A 13,944-nucleotide genomic window follows, 5' to 3' on the forward strand; every position below is an offset into this window, starting at 1 on the left:
TCTTTGCCTGCAGGCTCTGGGAATTAAATAATCAGTACTAAGAGGCAGTTACATTGTCGTGTTCAATTGCTTCCCAGATCATTAAGTTGAGGTTTGAGGACGAAGGGAGGTGACTCTCTAACATCATCACCTTTCGTAGGCCTCAAACTCCCTCCTCAAAAAAACAAAAACAACAAGTTCCACAGCTGCCACTCACTGCACATCTTACAATCCTCAGTTTAACCAAGGATTCTGCACTGCACTTGACTCCCCACGTTCACAGTGTAGAATCCATGACTTTCAGCCACTGCCTCATGGAATAAATATTTCATTGCTTTGAAACCTCCATTCCTCTCATGAAACATGCATTGCCAATAGGACAGCTCATGAAGTGTGCGACAAATAGGCTTGGCAGGTATCAATGTTTATCAGTAAATGTCGATAAACGTAGAATTTCAGACACACTCACAGACCAGCGAAAATTACATTTCCATCATTAATTGGTGAAATTTTATAGAAAGGTACATAAAAAAAAAAAACGAGCAACGAGTGAAGCTGCAATTTATAGCTCCTTGAAAACAGCCGCTCCAGGGCGGAATGTTCAATGTACAGTGTGTGCCTAGGGTTAAGGGTGAGAAAACAGCCGCTCTCGGGCGGAACGTTCAATGAAAAGTGTGTGCCTCGGGTTGGAGGTGAGAAAACAGCCGCTCCAGGGCGGAACGTTCAATGTATAGTGTGTGCCTGGGGTTAAAGGTGAGAAAACAGCCGATCTCGGGCGGAACGTTCAATGAAAAGTGTGTGCCTCGGGTTGGAGGTGAGAAAACAGCCGCTCCAGGGCGGAACGTTCAATGTATAGTGTGTGCCTGGGGTTAAAGGTGAGAAAACAGCCGATCTCGGGCGGAACGTTCAATGAAAAGTGTGTGCCTCGGGTTGGAGGTGAGAAAACAGCCGCTCCAGGGCGGAACGTTCAATGTATAGTGTGTGCCTGGGGTTAAAGGTGAGAAAACAGCCGATCTCGGGCGGAACGTTCAATGAAAAGTGTGTGCCTCGGGTTGGAGGTGAGAAAACAGCCGCTCCAGGGCGGAACGTTCAATGTATAGTGTGTGCCTGGGGTTAAAGGTGAGAAAACAGTCGATCTCGGGCAGAAGGTTCAATGTATAGTGTGTGCCTGAGGTTAAAGGTGAGAAAACAGCTGCTCTCGGGCGGAATGTTCAATGTATAGTGTGTGCCTGGGGTTAAAGGTGAGAAAACAGCCGATCTCGGGCGGAACGTTCAATGTATAGTGTGTCCCTCGGGTTAAAGGTGAGAAAACAGCTACTCCAGGGCGGAACTTTCAATGTATAGTGTGTGCCTAGTGTTAAAGGTGAGAAAACAGTTGCTCTATGGCAGAATGTTCAATGTGCAGTGTGTGCCTGGGGTTAAAGGTGAGAAAACAGCCGCTCTTTGGCAGAATGTTCAATGTGCAGTGTGTGCCTGGGGTTAAAGGTGAGAAAAAAAAACAGCTGGCTCTTTGGCGGAATGTTCATTGTGCAGTGGATGGATGCCTGGGTTTAAAGGTGAGAAAAAGCAGATAGGTCTTTGGCAGAGTGCTCAGTGTACAGCGTGGCATGGGGTTCAAGGCAAGATAAAACATCTGGCTCTGAAGCGGAGCATTCAGTGTACAGTGTGTGCATGCATGCATGAGGAGGGTTAAAAGTGAGAAAGAGCATACGTAGTCTTTCACTCGTTTCTTCCACCCATGTCAGCATCTCTTATCTTTTACTCCAAGAAAATTAGGCTCTGGAACAGTTTACCGAGATGTGTTGTGTCTTTTTAAAAACTTTACATCATTCAAAAATTCAGTTCTCATTGGAGTCATCCATCAAGCCTGGTGTTGGCTGCTGAATTAACACCAGGGAGTTGACTCAGCCTGTCATCCATCTGAGGTCGGCGAAGTGAGTACCAGTGTACTGGTCCCGGTGTATGCCCCAGTTAGAATAGGTGTACCATATCCCTGTGTGTCGTAAGAGGCGACCAGGGTTGGCGTCAGGAAGGGCATCTGGCCATAAAAAACATTGCCTCAAGAAAAAGCCTAACCCCTGCACAGCAGGGAAAAATGGCTGTAAAAACGGTCATTTTTTTATTTATTGGAGTCGTCCATCACCTCTCCTCTCCTCTCCACCTCCCTACCAACCCCCAAGTAGCAACTTTCGTCACAAGTTGTTTGATGGATCTGGGTTTAAGAACATAGAAAATAAAATCCCTCCACCCCTTCTCAACCCATCGCCCTCTCCGCAGCATACATTACAAACTAGAGGGGGAGCACTCGGGAGAGTGCAAAACCTCCGCCGCCAATACTGCTGGGTCACTCAAGTGAACCTTGTATCTTATTCATTAAATATGTCAACAGTGCTGAGAGTTATAGTTCTTTTCTCCAACATTTTTTTTGAGCGGGGGGGGGGGGGGGGGGTTGGAAATCACTTAAAACACGTAAAAATGCAAAAATAAAAAATAAAAAAATAAAAAAAAATCGAAATTTTGTTTAAAAAAAAGTTGCAAAATTTTTTTTTTCTCCAACAATTTTTTTTTGGGGGGGGGTGGAAATCACTTAAAACATGTAGAAATGCAAAAAAACCATTTTTTCTTCTTTTGGGCGGGGGGGCAACAAGTTTTTTGGGGGGGGGTTGGAAATCACTTAAAATATGTAGAAATGCAAAAAAATTTTTTTTTTTCTCTAACAATTTTTTTGGGGGGGGGTTGGAAATCACTTAAAACATGTAGAAATGCAAAAAAAAAAAATTATCTTACAATTTTTTTTGGGGGGGGTAACTTTTTGGGGGGAGGTTGGAAATCACTTAAAAAACATGTAGAAATGCAAAAAAAAAAAAAAAATTCTCTAACAATTTTTTTTTGGGGGGGGGACATGATCCAAGTCCAAAATTTAATGGAATGATCCTTGGACCATACCTAACCCCCCCACCAAGTTTCGTCGAAATCCGTCGAGGAGTTTTTCCGTAATACTGTTCACAAACAAACAAACAAACAAACAAACAGAAAGGGTGAAAACAGTAACCTCCATCCATCTTCGAAGATGGCGGAGGTTAATAACAAACTTTGGTACGACTTGGAATAGAGACTCCCGACTTAATTTTGGACTCACTTCTCAAAGTTGTACAAAAGACATACCAGATCATATATCTGATTCGCCAACTGCACTTTTTCATCCGCATCCTCCAGTGCTTTATTATAGTCCTGCACGGCATAAAACAGAACACAAACCAGGCATTAAACATTAATCTGTAGAGTAAGAAATACACCAATTATTTTCAACAATGAACAGAATTGCAGGGGAGTACCTTGTGTAAACCCCTGCAGCCTTCTTTGTTCATCAAACAGAAGAAAGTTAAAAAAAAAAAATATATATATATATATATATATATATATAGACATTTTGGGGAGGGTTGGGGGGTATAACAAATATTAGAATTTGTGCGCTTTGCAAACACGGATGGTGATTGTTTATGCGATTTTTGCACCTTTTTGATTGACTCCATCTGCTCTTCTCGCCACTCAGGTTTGCTGTTCTTTGCGTTGCTGAAGAACTCTTTGACCCGTTGTTCAAGCTCATCCATGGCATCTGTCGCAAATTTAAAAAGCTCAATGCATCAGGAAGACACTTGCGAACATCAGTCTGACATTTGGAGGAAAGAAAAGGGAGGGGGGGGGTGGTTATGAATCCAGTAAAGCAATGCATTATACAATACGATATCTCGATATAATCTGACTCATATGTTTATGGAGGCCGACAGGATAACTCAGAGGTATAGAGTACTTGCCTGCTATTGAGCTATCTAGTCTGGTTTGATTCCTCACCTGAAAATAAACCGACACCAGGCACTTTACAGGCAGCAATGAATCCACGAGTACACCATCGGTCGGATGGGACAATAAGCTAGTCTCGTCTGGAGGGCATTCGAGGCATGATGCATGTTGATGATCACAGAGTGTTTTCATCAGTCGCTCGATGTAGGTTGACACCTGTGAACTAATTCCAAGTTCCTACCCAAAACTACAGGGAGTACTGCATGAGCGGCATGCCCGTACCTTCAGAAATGATCCAAGCAGCAAGGTGCTCCTTACGAATGAATGAAACCAATCGTGTGTACACTCACAGGGTTTAAGTTGTCATTCGACAAATCCCAAAATACGAATCATACCAAAATACGCAATTTGGTGTGTATTTGTCTATCTGCCTGCCTGACTGTGATACATTCGGTCGTTACTTATTCAATCTTAACCAAACTTGACAGGAGGACAAACAGTCCCATGATGGAGGTTGTATGGACTTAATTTGTCTCCTCTCTTCAAGGGGCGTTTCCTTGTTGGGCAAAATTAGTGTGAAGGTGTATAGATAGCTAATTGTGGTGTTTTTCCAAAGCTTCTTCTTATAACAAATGTAACAAGAAAAAGATGTCGTGCAGAGCATGATACTTGTAAAATCCACCCCCTCTCCAAATGTTGCCATGGATACATCAAATTGTCCATTTTATGAAGATTAAAATTTACAATCTTAATCAAAGCTCAGGTCAATCAGCTGAAAATTGATTATTTTTCAGATTGAAATTGATGATTTTGGAACTTTGACCTTGAGTTGACCTTTGACTTTTTGACCTCAAATAGTTGGTTTCCCAACCCAGTGATGCACTATGCAAATCCTGTTCAACTTTCATATCAATCGAATGAAAAATGACAATTTTAGACATTTGACCTCCAAACAAATAGGCTTCTCAATTGAGACTTCCTCGACAACTTGGTAAAGTTTCATGACAATCGATTTTGAATTGTGACCTGTAGGCGATTGACAAACATAGTGTACACCGCAGGAGAGTGGTGAGTAAGGTGGCCCTAAATTTTTTGCATTATCGTGTACCGTTTTGGCTGTATTTCAGGAACATACATACAAGATGAGAGTTTTGGTAATATATAGATAAAAGATGAGATACAGAGATGGTTAATTGGGAGTTCTTCAAAATGAAAAAAACACCAAACAACAAAACAAGATCGAGACAGGGTAAAGTTGAAAATGTGGAAAGCTTCGTATGAACAGAAACAAAATGACAGGGTCAGCAGGGAACTGGAAGATGGTTGGTACAATCGGCTTTGCATCACGTGTGGTGAAAATGGACAGCAGATGCATTCCTATGGATGGTGTTCCGAAACCAAATGGAACTGTCGAATCATTGTGTGGGGATGGATATTTAACAACCTCTTACAGTTGTTTGGACATACTGTATTATGATTTGTCAGTACTATTTCAAATCGCTTTTAAAATTGAATTAAACTCGGGTGGGGTTGATGCTGCATGTCATCCTTCTGATGTCGGCAAAATGAGTGCCAGCTTGCCGGTATCCTGTGTTGGAGTGGCGACCCATCCAGGAGTGTGCCCAATAGGCAAGGAGACTGCTTAAGCAGCACCAATGCTCTGCACAGAGTATGGTCCCAATGGATGGATGGAAGGATCGAAGCCACCTCAGTGATGAACCAAAAACAATCATATGACAATTCAATAAGTAGCTGTTTGTGTGTTTGTTTGACTTCAATGCACTCCTGAACCATCACACAGAATGAGTGGAAAACTGGAGTTTATACTCAGGGGTTGCGTGGGAACCTGTTCGGCAAGCAAATAATTAATAGTCCAGGAGATTCAGAGTGGGGGAGGATCCCAGTTCTCGATTTAAACATGTATAGTATTGCACTCCTGGTGGAAGGGGGTATTTTCTGGGGGAAGTAACCAGTCCATAATTCTGTTTGGGGGGGGGGGTCAACCACCCCCTCCCGGGTGATTCTGGGGGAAATCAACAGCTCCGTGATTTTGGGGGAGTTAACTCCTCTGTGATTCTCGGGAAAGGGGGGGGGGTTAACTGCATTGCGATTCTGGGGGAAATTGACCCCTCCGCGATTCTGGGTTCTTTGCTGGTATTCAGAATAAAAAGAGAATTTAATTGGTGAAAACGCATTGCTGGATCAAAAGGAAATGTCCACCTCACAGCTCAAATGACATCAGACGTCCCCTTCTTCCCACTCCCGCCCCTCTTGCTGTGTGTTGTGTGTTAGCTCTCATACAAGCCTTGACAAGGTATCCAAAAAAAAAATATTGAAAAAAATAAAAGACCAAATAAAACAAACAAACAGTTGATCGTTCCCACCTGCTTCTTTAAAAAAATTTGTTATTACTTTGTCAAACATCCTGAAATAAATAAATAAATAAATAAGTGGCACCCATGTCCGAAGGAAACGGTGCAGTAAAACAGCTGCACCGCTTAAAGCAAAGCCATGGCGGACTGACGGTTACTTACCCAACAGGTGGGGTGACCTCACTGTGCTGATGCAAAATAAATAAAACACCCGAGCGGGTTTGACGGTCACCTCGGATACAAAACTTGTTGCAACCGAGTGTTAATCAACCTTAGCGACTATGGAAAGTGAAACAATTGAAATTGAATTTAAAATAAATGCGTGAGGACGCTCAAAGCAAAAATCTCCATATTCTCGGAATCATTCCCAACATCATGAAACAATTTTCAAACCCACGTTTATGGCCATGAAATAAATACTCTAAGTGTGTGCATTTAATGGCTGTATCCAGGACAGAGCTGGACCCCAACTAAAAAGGACCCCTGGGCCACCGAGAAGCTCAATCACTCGCTGCCTGCACATTTGCGTGGCGTCATGTGACCAACCAGCTCGCCGTCGGATGAAATGCCCTAACAAAATCTTAAAACATCGGTTTTTCACTGGACTTCTTTCAGATACTTGTAGAGCACATCCCCAAACCATCTAAAATATAAACATTAATCTCACAGACGCTACGAATAAGCAGTCCCTTAGGAGGACAGGTTACGAGGTGAAGAAGTGAACGGAAAGCATGTGGTGTCCCTTCCAGAGTCTCACAGTTATTTGAATTGAATATACAAGCACATATCCGTCTACGATGGGTATGGGGGACAGGACGGATCACAATACTCGGTTACGGTAGTTTCTTTGGATGTTTTGCGCCGCATTCAACAGCTCAGTTCATATTGGTGGCGTGTCTGGGTGCCCATGGTAGTGTTTGAGACCGGTCACTTTAGATTGTTGGCCTTGACACATAGTGCCGGATGAGTAACACGAACGATTTGACATACTCATCGTTTCTATATTACCTCCATCAATAGATTAACATGGCAGGATAAAAGTCGTAAATGCCGAGTTGAACAAATGCCATGAACACATGGACTTGGTGAAGTAAAGCATGTCGTCTGTGACCCGGCCGTCAGTTTGCCGCCGAAAGCTGCTGTTTGTGACGTCATCGATTCTCTCTAAGAAAATTGTATCTATATTCGATTTTTTGAATCTGCTATCACCTGCGTAAATACATGGAACACATAATGTGAAGATTTTGGAAGTATTAACAGAATATGTTTGGAGAAAAGTGTGTTAGAAGCTCCAGGCTTACGCCCATTCTATGATGATTTTCCTCATGAAAAGTGTGTTTCTGAGCGTATTTGCATGAAAGTTATCTTCATTAAATGTGTAGCTACACCAGAAGGTCCCAAAAGTGAAAACAGAAATCAACTAGAACTTAGGGCAGCCTCGTTATATGGCATGGAAACGTTATACGGCATGGGAATAGCCCATGGAAGCTACCCCTCGCTGCAATGCATTCCACACAGACTGAAGATATGAACATTCAATGTTCACAAAACTTGATGCAACTGAGTGTTAATCAACGTTATTGACTATGAAAAGTGAAAACAGAATTTAAGTTGAACTTAAAATAATCGCGCGAAGCCGTGTTGAAGTCAGCAGACCTCGTGTTGCCCAATCATCAGGGCCAGACGACAAAGGTAACGAGAAACTAGTTGGTCGAATTAAAACTTCTTAATAATCCCTATGAAACCCATTATGCATTATAGCCGTCCGATGCTTCCTTATAGGCCATTCGACGAATCGGTTGTTTTGCACTTGATGACCCTGTGACCTTGACCCTGAGGTGAAAATGTGAAAAAGGGCTCAGACGATCTATAGAGAGCAACTAGTATTATCAACGTGTCAAGTTAGAACTCAATCGGCCGAGACGTCTAGGAGGAGATAGAAAAAGAAAAACTGTTAACAGACGGACAGACAGCGACAGATCTGAGGACATCGAACGGTTATATTAGGTCAGCGAGCTGACCTAACAACACAAGGAAAACGAACAAAACAGGGTGAGAAAGAAAGGTTCTTCTTCTCCTTCTTCTTTTTCTTCATTTTTGACGGACAGAAGGAAGGAAGGAAGGACATACTGCACCGTCTGCGGCAGTGGTTTGCACCACTTTAAAATCCATATCTTCACGTACGACTCTTGCACCAATTCTTTGAATCGATCATTTTCATAAAGCCGATGCTGAGTTGGTATAGTTTCCACTGAGCCACAGCGCAGAGCTCTGGACTACTGCTTTTCGTAAATGCCACTTTGTTTCCGTCCGTGATATTTGAGCAATACTGACCTGTGTACATGACTGCGTACAGAAGTTCCATTGCAACTGCTGCAGTAAAATTCAGTGCACCCTTCCAATTAAAATGATGCAAAACAGGACTGGTTTTAAAACAGCACATAGCAAGTCAAATGTGGAATGTAGAGAAATTGCGTGATGAATGTGGAATGTAGAGAAATTGCACGATGAATGTGGAATGTAGAGAAATTGCACGATGAATGTGGAATGTAGAGAAATTGCACGATGAATGTGGAATGTAGAGAAATTGCACGATGAATGTGGAATGTAGAGAAATTGCACGATGAATGTGGAATGTAGAGAAATTGCACGATGAATGTGGAATGTAAGAAATTGCACGACGAATGTAGAATGCAGAGAAATTGCACGACGAATGTGGAATGCAGAGAAATTGCACGATGAATGTGGAATGTACAGAAATTGCACGATGAATGTGGAATGTACAGAAATTGGATGATGAATGTGGAATGTAGAGAAATTGCCGATGAATGTAGAATGTAGAGAAATTGCGTGACTAATGTGGAACGTAGAGAAATTGCCGATGAATGTGGAAAGTCGAGAAATTGCGTGATGAATGTGGAATGTAGAGAAATTGCCGATGAATGTGGAATGTAGAGAAATTGCCGATGAATGTGGAATGTAGAGAAATTGCGTGACGAAGGTAGAAAGTAGAGAAATTGCGTGATGAATGTAGAATGTAGAGAAATTGTGTGACGAATGTAGAATGTAGAGAAATTGCGTGACGAATGTAGAATATAGAGAAATTGCGTGACGAATGTAGAATATAGAGAAATTGCGTGACGAATGTAGAATGTAGAGAAATTGCGTGACGATTGTAGAATATAGAGAAATTGCGTGACTAATGTAGAATGGAGAGAAATTGCGTGACGAATGTAGAATGTAGAGAAATTGCGTGACGAATGTAGAATGTAGAGAAATTGCGTGACGAATGTAGAATGAAGAGAAATTGCGTGACGAATGTAGAATGTAGAGAAATTGCGTGACGAATGTAGAATATAGAGAAATTGCGTGACGAATGTAGAATATAGAGAAATTGCGTGACGAATGTAGAATGTAGAGAAATTGCGTGACGATTGTAGAATATAGAGAAATTGCGTGACTAATGTAGAATGGAGAGAAATTGCGTGACGAATGTAGAATATAGAGAAATTGCGTGACTAATATAGAATGGAGAGAAATTGCGTGATGAATGTGGAATGTAGAGAAATTGTGTGATGAATATGGAATGAAGAGAAATTGCGTGACGAATGTAGAATGTAGAGAAATTGCGTGACGAATGTAGAATATAGAGAAATTGCGTGACGAATGTAGAATATAGAGAAATTGCGTGACGAATGTAGAATATAGAGAAATTGCGTGACGATTGTAGAATATAGAGAAATTGCGTGACTAATGTAGAATGGAGAGAAATTGCGTGACGAATGTAGAATATAGAGAAATTGCGTGACTAATATAGAATGGAGAGAAATTGCGTGATGAATGTGGAATGTAGAGAAATTGTGTGATGAATATGGAATGTAGCGAAATTGCGTGATGAATGTGGAATGTAAGAAATTGCACGACGAATGTGGAATGCAGAGAAATTGCACGACGAATGTGGATTGTGGACAAATTGCACGATGTATGTGGGATGTAGAGAAATTGCACGATGAATATGGAATGTGGAGGAATTGTGACGAATGTGCAATGTAGAGAAATTGTGCGATGAATATGGAATGTAGAGAAATTGCGACGAATGTGGAATGTAGACAAATTGCGCGACGAATGTAGAATGTGGACAAATTGCGCGACGAATGAAGAATGTGGACAAATTGCGTGACGAATGTAGAATGTGGACAAATTGCGTGACGAATGTAGAATGTGGACAAATTGCGCAACGAATGTAGAATGTGGACAAATTGCATGACGAATGTAGAATGTGCACAAATTGCGCAACGAATGTAGAATGTGGACAAATTGCGCGACAAATGTAGAATGTGGACAAATTGCGCGACGAATGTAGAATGTGGACAAATTGCGCGACGAATGTAGAATGTAGAGAAATTGCGCGATGAATGTGGAATGTGGACAAATTGCGCAACGAATGTAGAATGTGGACAAATTGTGCAACGAATGTAGAATGTAGAGAAATTGCGCGATGAATGTGGAATGTAGATCACTTCCAGTTCTGGGTTTGAGGCGTTGACAGGTCTCCTTCAGGGCTCTCTGCTGACGATCTGAAAGTTGTTTCTGGTCGTTATCTGTCCCGTTTTAACTGTTTATTTTCTCACATGCATGTTACTGTATGTTCCTAGTTTGGTTTTGTTTCAAAAATCGTGCTATTTTGTGAGTTTTTGTCAACCTTGTCTTACCGAGTGCTCGAGGCCTACCCATCGTTCCCCTATTGGTGTACGATTCATCGTGTTTATTTGTATTTTCTCCCCATTACCTTCAATTTCTATCTTCCCCACGTGCCCCATTCCTCCCAACTAAACACTATTTCTTATGTTAAATAAAACCCCCCCAAAAACTACCTTTCTCCTTGCACACTCACAAGTCTCGATTCTTCTTCTTCTTCTTCATCCTCCTCTTCTTCCTCCTGCCGGCACACCATCTTTATTCTACTGAGCTGACCCTCTCTCACCATTACCTTCACAATTTCTTCCGATCTACAACCTTCCATTCCCGAATCTTACCTGTTCTTCAAAAATACATCAAAAAATAATAATCTTCCTTGTCTCCTTTCGATCTCTACACCTCCTCTAACCACCTGTCCTCTCAACTCTTCATGGTACTTTTCATCGACCCAGCAGCTTCACACTGCGCTAACCGTCCAAATTCACAACACACTTCCACAATTTTACTTCAACGTTCCCTATTCCAAATGTTACGCAATCCATATTTAAAATAAATTATTTCACTTTTGACGATACACCTCCCAGAGCCAAGTTCTTCTCCCATAACCACGTGATCTGATTACACCCCCTGAATTTATCAATACAATTTTACCATTCACCTCAATTTTTTCTACAACACTTCCATGACCTAATATGATGAAAACTGTCTCAAACAATAATAATACTACTCATAAAAACGATCTCTTCTAATGCTTCATCTTCCTCTTTCACACATGTGGTACTCTTTACTGTATCATAAAGCACTACTCTTCTACTATTTAAACAGCCCGCTCTCAATTCGACCTTTCCTTCATACCTTGCCGGAAAAATCCAACTGTTACAGCGTTTATTCTCTCCATTCTCTGAATTCGCCTCTATTGCATCCATCAAGAAACGTGTTTAAAAGCATCTTTGACCTAAAACTTAAAAAACCCAGTTTGCTATGAATGTTCGCTTTCCATCAACTATTCTTTTTTTCCCAATTTCAGTGCCAACTTACCCTTCTCAAAGCAACCATCCCACTCTTCTCCCTCCAAGCCTCCCTCTCACCTCTCTCAAAAACTCTCCCCTCACTCAACCTTCTCAAAGTTGCTCCCCCCTCTCATCCACAAAGCTGCCTCCTTCCACTGCCATCTCTTCACTCCACTTCCTCAAATCCTCAACTGCCTTCTTCCCCCTCTCTTGTCCCCCCTCTCCCCCAGCACCACAGAGCCTTTTCTCCTCCTCATCCGGCCCCCTCCCCGAGCTATTCTGCAATCCCCCACACTCTTTCAACAACCCTTCTTACCTCCCCCTCGTCCCTTGTCCTACCCTCCCCCTCCCCTCCCCTCCCCTCCCCTCCCATCCCCTGCACCCAAAGCCTCCTCCCCTCCCTCTTCATTAACAGTGTAGACCTCAAATATCCGGGGTCTTCGCTCAAACCTTTCAGATCTTTCCATACAGGTTGCCACTGACAAACCAGACATAATCTGCCTAACAGAAACTTTCCTCCCCCGAGACGTATCTGACTCCCAAGTATCTCTCCCTGGTTACTCCCTCCTCCGGTATGACAGACTGAGCCTCGTCCTGGTGGAGGAGTTGCTCTCTTCATCAAAGACTCTATTCCTCACTCTCCATGCACTGCACTCACTCCCGCACACCCCCAGGAATACCTCTGGCTACAGCTTCCCTCCACTCCCACCTCATGTTTATATGTGTACTGTACCGTCCACCTAACAGTGATGACTCCATCTACACCTCACTATCCGAAAACATGGACCAACTTCTATCTTCTCATCCAAATTCTCTCTTCCTCATATGTGGCGACTTCAATTGTCATCATGTCAGTTGGCTCGGTGTGGGTACCTTTCTCACCTGTCATGGTACTTCAGCAAAAGCTTTCTGCGACTCATTGGGACTGACTCAATCGGTCAACTTCCCGACCCGGATCTCAACCAATGGCACTCCATCTCAGAGGATCTGATTTTGACAAATTTCCCTGACAATATCTGCTGCTCTTCCTCTGCTCCAATTGGATCTTCTGAACACGTCCTTGTCAAATGGACATCTCCACTGCTATTATCAGAGAACCACCATGTCAAGTGGACACATTTTTCAGCGAAAGTTCCATGTCAAGTGGACACATGACAGTTCCATGTCAAGTGGACACATTTTTCAGGGAGATTTTGACACATCGTCTCAGATTTCACTCTTTTTTGTGCAAGTCTTTGTATCCACGGTAAAACATTATGTGTTAATTTTCAGACCTGGGGGCCCATTTTAGGGCCCCCCCCAAATTTGGGCGCCCCCGGTTGACCCACAATCTTCCAGTGACCATATCACAGGTTGTAGTGGTCCAATTTGGATGATCTTGGTATCAAAATGCTCGTAAAAGCGAGATTTTTTGAACCGTGTAAAGTAAAATCACTCCGAAACAGTAATTCAAAAAGTTACAGTTTGGGGCGCCCTTTGACCTTGGGCCCCAGCCAAACCGATGATCCCGATTTTTTCGTGAGAGAATACCCCTTCATATACTCCAACACCTCAGCATAAATGAAAATGGGATCTCAATGAGGTTCAAGTGTGATGATGGTTTTATTGTTTGGGGTCCACATATCACCAATTCTTGATTTGACATTCGGCGACGTTTGCCGTCATCGTTCCAATTACGTCACCTGCTGGCAGGCGACTTTATGTCTGAAATTGACAATCATCATCTCTGGACTAATATATATATATATATATATATATATATATATATATATATATATATATATATTGCATCATTTGCGAAAAATTATTCTGCCGATTGTGTCGATTGATTTTTCAGTGTACATTTTTTGGATAACCATCATTGAATTAAGTTATAAATGGGCTAATCTCAGTTTTTGCATATATTGCAGTAAGCATGGCGACTGAAGATCGAAAGGAGTTCCGAAAATACTGTTGCGATCCGTTCAGCTGCCATAAAACGAAACAATGAAAAGATCTTCGCAATGTGTCAAATGATATGTTGATGAAATTTTCTTCAAAGGTGAAAAAAAAAGATGACAGACTTTGTACTTCGTGCAGAAAAA

At 42.1% G+C, this 13,944-nt stretch overlaps 1 protein-coding gene and 1 long non-coding RNA gene across 3 annotated transcripts in view; one reads left to right on the forward strand and one right to left on the reverse strand.

The window, feature by feature from the left end:
- The window catches only part of LOC147033175 (uncharacterized), a 388,661-nt gene that overhangs the window by 286,659 nt on the left and 88,058 nt on the right, over window positions 1-13,944 (forward strand). The window lies entirely within an intron of this gene.
- ING3 (inhibitor of growth family member 3) overlaps window positions 1-13,944 on the reverse strand; it is a 41,245-nt gene that overhangs the window by 18,373 nt on the left and 8,928 nt on the right. For both annotated transcript variants that reach the window (XR_015055458.1, XM_085871307.1), the window contains exons 3-4: window positions 3,495-3,595; window positions 3,145-3,210 (exon numbers count right to left, since the gene is read on the reverse strand). Coding sequence is in view for 1 of the 2 variants with exons in the window: in XM_085871307.1 (XP_085727433.1) it covers window positions 3,145-3,210; window positions 3,495-3,595 (167 nt within the window). In the remaining variant the exon portion in view is untranslated. The remainder of the gene's footprint in view (window positions 1-3,144; window positions 3,211-3,494; window positions 3,596-13,944) is intronic.

This window comes from Eptatretus burgeri, chromosome 2, assembly GCF_056783735.1.
Source record: "Eptatretus burgeri isolate ZD-2024b chromosome 2, Ebu_testis_v1, whole genome shotgun sequence".
In the NCBI taxonomy this organism is placed as follows: Eukaryota; Metazoa; Chordata; class Myxini; order Myxiniformes; family Myxinidae; genus Eptatretus; species Eptatretus burgeri.